Source organism: Alexandromys fortis, unplaced genomic scaffold (genome assembly GCF_014885135.2).
Source record: "Alexandromys fortis isolate MF-2015 unplaced genomic scaffold, M_Fortis_MF-2015_v1.1 scaffold_85, whole genome shotgun sequence".
Lineage (NCBI taxonomy): Eukaryota > Metazoa > Chordata > Mammalia > Rodentia > Cricetidae > Alexandromys > Alexandromys fortis.
The window spans coordinates 1,858,556-1,867,285 of NW_026067975.1; the positions used below are offsets into that span (position 1 = coordinate 1,858,556).

The 8,730-nt window shown below is 48.2% G+C and overlaps 1 protein-coding gene across 3 annotated transcripts in view; it reads left to right on the plus strand.

Moving 5' to 3' along the window:
- The window catches only part of Pxylp1 (2-phosphoxylose phosphatase 1), a 64,450-nt gene extending 56,119 nt beyond the window's left edge, over positions 1-8,331 (plus strand). For all 3 annotated transcript variants that reach the window (XM_050157302.1, XM_050157304.1, XM_050157305.1), the window contains exons 5-6: positions 3,087-3,226; positions 6,010-8,331. In XM_050157302.1, the coding sequence (XP_050013259.1) occupies positions 3,087-3,226; positions 6,010-6,947 (1,078 nt within the window). In that variant the 3' untranslated portion in view covers positions 6,948-8,331. The remainder of the gene's footprint in view (positions 1-3,086; positions 3,227-6,009) is intronic.
- Positions 8,332-8,730: the final 399 nt, after the last annotated feature.

Sequence of the window (8,730 nt, forward strand, 5' to 3'; positions counted from 1 at the left end):
AAATAATGTATTTTTTTTATTTTTATTTTTCGAGACAGAGTTTCTCCGTATCTTTTTGGTTCCTGTCCTGGAACTAGCTCTTGTAGACCAGGCTGGCCTCGAACTCACAGAGATCCGCCTGCCTCTGCCTCCCGAGTGCTGGGATTAAAGGCATGTGCCACCACCGCCCGGCTTGAAATAATATTTTTTATTGTCTCAGTTGTCAGCACAAATGCAGAGTCCCAAGCAGGCCACCGTCATGAGTTATGCTGAGATGAAATACATCCTTGGGGTAGTCAGGACAAGGCCAGGCATTGTAGCAGAGAGACTTAAAGATGCTTCACCCTAAACAAGGAGGCTTACATCTTCCTTGTGTGAAGGAGGATTCTTGCCACTCAGCCCCTTCTAGCCATTCAAGGGGAGGTTCCCTCTAGGCTGTTGCTTCCTCCACTCTCTAGAGATGTCTCCACAGCTGATCCAGGGTGCTGCTGTGCTGAAACAGCTGCCCGAGAAAAGAACCAAGCAGGAAGGTGCCGAAACCTGGGAATGGTATGCATATGTTAGCAGTGGGGTATAAACAAGTTACCAAGAAGAAATAATAGAATTTGGTATACAGTTCTAGCCTCACCTCACACCTTTGTCTTAATATTTCCATCAAAATCTACATATTTAATAACTGCTGTGGTGATACAATATTCAATATTCTGGGTCAAGGAAGATGATGGACATGGTATTTTCACAATACATCTAAGAATGGGACATGTCACAGTTGAATTCATTCCCACGTGTGTTTTGGAGCATCTACCAGATATGCTCTGGGATACAGGGATGAAGCAGGATACAGGGATGAAGCATCTACCATAAATGCTCTGGGATACAGGGATGGAGTGGGATACAGGGATGAAGCATCTACCAGATACCGTCTGGGACACAGGGATGGAGCATCTACTTGATATACTCCAGGATACAGGGATGGAGCTAGGGATGAGGGATGCAGGCCTGGGCAGTGGGATTCAGGTCAGATTCTAAAGACTCAGCTCCCTGGTCCTCCTACCATGAAAAAGACAAGCCATTAGTTATCTGTCCTGTGAATGTTTTTCTTCCACGAATCTTCATATTTCTAACCTGTGAGAAAATGTTGTAACGCAGGGGCTGGGGTGTGATTTGGTGGTAGAGCATGTGTGACATGCTTAGCACAGTCAAGGCTCAGGGTTCAATCTCCAGTGCTGGAATACAGAAAAAAAAGAAAAGGAAGTTGTAACGAATACCATTAGATAGCACAGCGTCATTAAACAGATGCCCCGAGAACACGGAACATCTCAGCTAACACATTCAGCAGTGAAAATCCATTTCTAAAATTGGCAGCCATGTGTTTTCAGCGCCTCAGAAGTCACCAACCTGAAAGAATGGTCCAGAACAGGAGATTTGAATCGCATTGATGGATAGCCTTTGTTGATGTGAATTCATGTTGACAGCCGTGTTGTTGGCCTGGACATTTTATTTCCTAGTTTATAAAACATTTATGTGCTCAGCCTCAGGCAGAATAAATTGCGCTCTGTGTTTATGAGACCTAGTCCCCTGCAGCTATCCTAGGGGCTCTATTAGACTCTACTGCATGTCTAGATTAGCAGACTCTAATTTTAAAACATTATTTTTAAAAGATGGAATTTTTTCAGCTCTCTACTTTTGAGAGAGGTAAATCGATTTTGGCATTAGTTTTAAAAATATTTCCAAAGTTAATTGGGCTTTCAGACAGTGGAGTTTGCCATTAGAACCGTTTATCTGCTGCTTTCATGTGAATTTGCATGCAGTTTGCTTGCCAATGGCCCTATCTGCCCACGTCTCTTCAGTTGGAAAATGTGGACACACTCGTGGGCCATCTCACTATTCAGAGAAAAGGTGTGTGCATTCACAGGTCGTTTAGTGATGCAGAGGAAAAAGTGTGCTACTCATAGGTCCTATCATTATCCAGGGAATTGTGTATTAGTGATGGAATAGGTACAGTGTGCTTGTCCTTACCTTATATACTCTGTGACAGAAGCAGATAATCTCGCATCTCACGAGCTTTTCTTAGCATTCATTACCACCTAGCATTAAGTGAGATATTTTATGTGCAACATGCATAATGGTCTGTAGAGGGTTGTAGAGATAGGCATTGCTATCTTATTCAGTTAATGATTCCCTAAAGAGACATGTTTCCAGAGGTCGGGAACAGTGAGGATTAGGCAGGTCTCCCAAGCGGACATATAAAAGGGTGGAGATGGGAAAGGAGGAGCGTGCTGTATGCTGGGCAAAGGACGATGGCCGACTCTGTGTGCCTAGAACATGGTGTCAGAAGGAAGGAGGTCTCTGTGAGGGGCCCTAAAGAACAGGGACAGCTGTGCACACCCCCTTCCAGAAGATGGTGATGTGAACAGGCTGTGAGGGGTGAGTGAGGAGAAGGGCAGGGTGGACTGAGTAAGGGTCCTGGGGCCATGCAGGCCAGGCTGTCTAAGGTCAGAATCCAGGGAGTGGCTGTGTGAGGATGGCGGAGAGATGAGGAAACAGTAGGTGGGAGAATCTACAGGACTTGACAAGGGTCAGGGTAGGGAAGGAAGAAAACCAGGACAGCTTCCTGCCTACCACGTGACCCAGAAGCAGCAGGGTGTGAGGCATGACGGCAGAGGGCAATGCCAAACCCCAGAGTATCGTATTCGGCAGAGGTTGGGTACTCAGTGACCTCCGCTGTGTCGCTGGGTACCCATGGTCAAGTCGGAATGAAACTAATCTTTATAAAGACTTGTTTTCCCTTCATTGTTGTTTATTTTTGGTTTCTGCCTTCATGTGTGCCTATGCACTGTGGAGCCAGAAGAGGGCATTGGACGCCCTGGGACTAGAGTTAGAGATGATTGCGAGCTGCCACATGGGTGCTGGAAATCAAGCCCATGTCTTCTGGAAGAGCAGCTTCTGAGTCATCTGTCTGGCACAGAAACTGAAACTGTAAAATTGCTGAGCCCCAGAACCTGTTGTGGGAGGCGGCAGAGGCCATGACACACCCGGGTTGGATGTGCTGACGCTTGACCACTCTGGAGTGTTCTAACCACTGCTTCTCTATGTTGTCCCTTTAGGAAGCCATATCACCCTAAACTAGAAGCTTTCGTTACTCACATGTCGAAAGGACCAGGAGCCTCTTTTGAAAGCCCCTTAAATTCCCTGCCTCTTTACCCTAACCATCCTCTTTGTGAGATGGGAGAGCTCACACAGACAGGTATGTACGACCGCCTGATCACGTCCCTCCCACATGCGCCTCGGTTCCTGTGCATTCGGGGTGACATAAGGTCTGTGGGACACCGAGAGGCCGTACACGTTACCAGTTAGCTGTGTGGGGTCCTGGCAATGATCAAATAGAAATTGGGAGTAGGTGGGAAGCTTTCTCTGGACTGGTAGTCCTGGGCCTTAAATGCCCAGAGCCCAGGGCCTGGTATGGCAAACACAGATGTTTTTATCCCAAAGCCTGAAAAACTATGAACTTAACTGCTCTGGGCTTGATCCCCAGCAGCCCCAACACTTGACAGGCACTGGAGTCCTCGGCTTCCAGCTGTAGTGATCGGCAGCAGCAAAGCCAGCAGACAATGCATTGCTGCTGCAAATGATGCATCAACCACTTGGGGTGCTAGGACTCCCGCCCTACAGAGACCGTGTTACAGCGGTCACACCTAGGGTGTCTGAAATCCCCAGACCCTTAAGCCCTAGCAGCTCCCTGAAACTTTCCAGCAACCTTGGCCCCCAGTTTCTAGCCCGTGACCCTTAACAGTCTGTGTCTTCCTCTCTCCACCCTCTCCACCTGCTCTCGGTTCCTCAGCTGTGCCCCCACTGCAATTGCCACAGCATGGGGGCTGTGCTGCCGCCTTGGCCAGTGCCACTGCTCCTTCTGCAGCGATAAAGAGTGAGCGCAGACAGAGGAAGACCGTTCAGAGGCCTTTGATTGGTGCCCAGTGCAGCAGCACAAGGGGGCCTTGCGGGAGGTGCCTCCCAGCTGGCTAGAAAATCAAGCTACAGCCAGCAAAGGGATCTGGCAAACATGTTCACACACACACACACACACACACACACACACACACACACGAAGGAATATTTGCACCAGTTACAGGCCTTCCAAGGCCGGAGCAGGCTGCCCTCAGCTGTGTTTGTAGGGGTCCCCTGAAGCTGCTCAAATGTCCTCAGGGCGACTGAAGTGTCCAAAGCAGGCCAGACTGCCATAAGGGTCATCTGGCCAGTCACCAGGAAGGGGGTGCGTGGCTGGCAGTACCCTGCTCCAGGCTGGCAGGCGGAGGACGAGCCTATCAGACAGCCTGCCCCTAGATTTTAGTCATTCACAGAGGACATTAAAAGAATGTTTGGAATAAACTTAATAAAGACTCAACAAAAGCACAGCACGGAACTAAACGATTTTAATAGCATCTGATGGTGTTTAACATTGCACAATAGTGCTTACACTCCTGCCTCAGTGCCCTAGACTCTCCCTAGGTTGGTTCTCTGATCTGACTCATATGGACGGGTACCTCAAGGAACTCAGAGGCCCCAGGGTATCTAATGAAACATCTGCTTTCTTAAAATTGAAAACAACTTGACAGGCTAGATGGCTGTCATGGGTAATCCCTGGGTCCCGTGGGGTGGAAGGAGAGAACCAGCTCCTGCCGTCCTCTGACCTCCATGTGCACACATGTGCACACCAACTAAAAGGGGAAAGTAGCCTTTCTTGTTACAGAAGCATCACTGCTCATGAACTTGGTGGTTACGAGCACTGACTGCTCTTGCAGAGGACCCAGGTTCAGTTTGGTTTCCAGCGCCCGTACGTAGACTCACAACCATCTATGACTCCAGTTCCAGGGCATCTGACACCTTCTTCTGACTTCCTTGGACATCGGGCACACAGCTGGTGCACATACATACATGTAGGCAAATACATACATAAAAAGAATTTTTTGAAAAAATGATTAAAAAAGAAACAGACCCCTAATGCTAACCTTTCTTCCTGCGCACATGCAGTGGCGTCTTAGTGAACTTGCCCTTCCCTATCCCATCTTACTATGTAGGAATATATCGGGAGGTAGACAAGATGGCTCACCGGGTAAAGGTGCCTGCCTCATTTGGGGATGGAACTCTCCAGACCATTTGGACACCTGGACATAAATGACGTAACTGGTCACACTGCCCTTGTGTAGTTCATGTCCTCAGATGTCCCACCCATTACTGCAGTGGCGTCCCTCACCTTCTGCAGGCCTGGGGGCAAGCCTGCTGATTTCTCTCTCCCCTGCTTGCAGATAAAGCTTTCTCATTTCTTTACAAAGTTCATTCCTTGCCGTCCTCCAGTGGTCCAAAGCCAAGACAGTGTTGAAGGGAACCGGAAGTCTTGTTTCCACCCACTTCCTGCCCATCTCACTTCTCTGCCCTCCTTCTCCAGACGCAGTCCCCACTGGCTTGTCGTGCATCCGGCAGAAGCTTCTTTATGCAAAATGCAGGAGACTGTGAACACGCACTCGTGCTCTTCCTTCTTTCTCATTTAAAAGGAGCATAATAAATGCACCGTTTTTCATTTGCTCCTTAAATACCGTCTGGATATCTGGAATTGTGGAGTATGAGCTGGTTGGCTGAGCCTGGAAAGGCCCTGCAAGGCCAGACAGAATGCCCCAGAGGTTAACAGAGGGCCTTCGGTTGGGCATTATAATGGAAATAGGGTCAAGGAGGGAGTGTCCCAACAGTAAGTAGACTGGTAGACAGATTTCTCTGTAGCCTTCCCTGCCTGGGGACTGCTGTGTCCCTGGGCAGTGTGCATACACCTGCCCTCGGGTATATGCAAATTAGAGCCAGTGGGTAGGGAGGCTGTGACAAAGGCAGGGATCCACACCCCATCCCTCTGGAAACCCTTCTCATAACTTCTGCTTCTGTTAACTTCTGCTGCTGTTAAACACACCAGAGAAGGGTGCTGGCCCTTCGTGGCCCTTTTGTTAAACTTTAGTAAGAAGGATTCTGTGTCCTCTGGTGTTGCAGGAGTTGTGCAGCATCTGCAGAATGGCCAGTTGCTGAGGGACATCTATCTGAGGAAACACAAACTTCTGCCGAACAACTGGTCCTCAGAGCATCTTTACCTGGAGACCACTGGGAAGAGCCGCACCCTGCAGAGTGGGCTGGCCTTACTCTACGGCTTCCTCCCAGATTTTGACTGGAAGAAAATTTATTTCAAGCACCAGCCAAGTGCCCTGTTCTGTTCTGGAAGCTGCTACTGCCCACTGAGAAACCAGTATCTAGAGAAGGAGCAGCGACGGCAGTACCTCCTACGCCTGAAGAACAACGACCTGGAGCGGACCTACGGGGAGATGGCCAAGATCGTGGACATCCCCACCAAGCAGCTGCGGGCGGCCAACCCCATCGACTCCATGCTCTGCCACTTTTGCCACAACGTCAGCTTCCCCTGCAGCAGAGGTGGCTGCCTGGGCATGGAGCACTTCAAGGTGATCAAGACGCACCAGATAGAGGATGAGCGTGAGAGGCACGAAAAGCCCCTGTACTTTGGGTATTCGCTCCTCGGGGCCCACCCCATCCTGAACCAGACGGTCAACCGGATGCAGCGAGCCGCCGCAGGCTGGACCCACGAGCTGTTCACCCTCTATTCTGCTCATGATGTCACTCTGTCACCGGTCCTCAGTGCCTTGGGGCTTTTGGAAGCCAGGTTCCCAAGGTTCGCCGCCAGGCTGATCTTTGAGCTCTGGCAAGACCGTCAAAAGCCCAGTGAACATTCCGTCCGGATTCTTTATAATGGGGCTGACGTCACCTTCCACACCTCTTTCTGCCATGACTTCCACAAGCGTTCTCCCAAGCCCATGTGTCCTCTTGAGAACTTGGTTCGCTTTGTCAAAAGGGATATGTTCGTCGCCCTGGACGGCAGTAGTACTAATTATCATGATGCATGTCATGGGCAAGGGGCCTAAAGTATTTAGCCCAGCTTTGTTCTCTTGCTGGTTCCGTCTGTTGCTAAATCATGGTTGGAGATCTAATGGATGCAGATTAGGTTGGGTGATCATGCCTGTGGTTTCGGACAAACAGGAAGCACATAACAGTATGTCCCTATGGTACGAAATTGCCGGTTCACAGAGGGAAAAGGGTCCACTATCATAGCTGTGTGTGGTCTAGAACGCTAGCATCAGGTTCAGTGCTCAAAGCTGCCAATCCAAGCTGATACATGCTTGGGCCTGCCGTGGAACCAGCAAACCTCTGCCAAAATCTTCTTGTTCTTGAACACTTACCTTAACCTTGTTGAGCGGAAAATGTTCCCAAAGTTATGAGTTCAAAGTGGGGTGACAGCCTTTTTATGAAGGAACTGGAAGGTTGGTATCTTAGATTCTGTAGACCTAAAGGTCGCACGGGGGCGTTGCCACATCTCAGCTGTGCTCTGGGGACACGACGACACATAAATGGGTGTGTGTGTGTGTGTGTGACTGTGTTTGTGTTCCACGGACCAAACAGAATAGGTGGCAGCCAGCTGTGGCTCACGGACTGTGTTTGCTGACCCCTGATCTATACAAAACAAAACAAAACCCAGGCTGTTACAGTTGCACTTCCTGCACTTTGGGAACCAGCTGAATGCCAAGTTGTTTAGCAGGTCCTTTAGTAGCTTCTGCTAGAAACACAGAATTGGGTCTCTATCTGACGTGGTGACAAAGTCAAGGGGAAATAAACGTTGGGGTCAGAGGGCTCATAGGAAATGATACAATACTTGATGCTCATGGTGATTGTGGCACAACATAGCTTTAAGTGTGTTCCAGATCTTGTCTGCGATAGTCTGTTGGCTTCATATGCTGGAATTTTTGTATTCCATTTAGTATTTTTATAGTCTAGGAGAATATTTTCTGAGACCAGTTTTAGATGTGTTCTTATCCCTGTTTCGATTTGCTGCACCTGCTTAGTGGTTGGAAGGAGGCCAAAAGCCGAATTGGGGCACTTTTTTCCCCCTTCCAAAAAATAAATCACTAATAACTCATTCCCTTTGACAAGCTGGAAAATTGGGTCCATTTTTGAACCATTTTCGTCAGTTTCGAATGCCAAATTCCAATTGATTTTTAAAGAGGTTTCTAGAAAAAAAAACAACTTTGTTACTCGATGTTGAATAATCTTTCTAAAATATTTTCTATAAAAGGCACAATCACAGCTCACTCCTTGATTTCTAGGACAGTGGTGCTAGTTTGATTCGAAGACCTGGCCCGTGCACGTGGGGTTCTCCGGCAGCTGGCATTCCAGCCCTTTCTCTTCCTTCTTGTCTGGTGTTGCATTTGAACATGTTTTGTTTGTAGAAATAAAGATTTTGAAGAATTCTTAGCCTACACAACTCATGTTGTGTATCTGAGTCGTTCAAGTTCTTTGCAAGGGAGAAACGGTGTTTTTAAAGTCAACTTTCACTTCTTTATTTAGTGCTGAAAATTCGGAGCTCGTATTTCCCCCCCTCTATCTCTTATTAAAGCCTATTCGGGTTTCTCTCACCCACTCGCAGATTGTCGGATTTAGAACGGTTAAACATAGCCCGAAGGTTTAAAAATAAAAGGGGGAATTTTAAAAAGACCAATTCATGGTATGTGTTGGTAAGAGTGTTTTGGGTAAGAGCTGACAGCAAAATGTATAGGTGAAGGTTTACCTTCTAAGACATTGGCAACACAGAGCACAGAGTTCTGAAGCCCCTCATTCCCCAGCAGATTAATTCTAATACAAAATATGACGCTA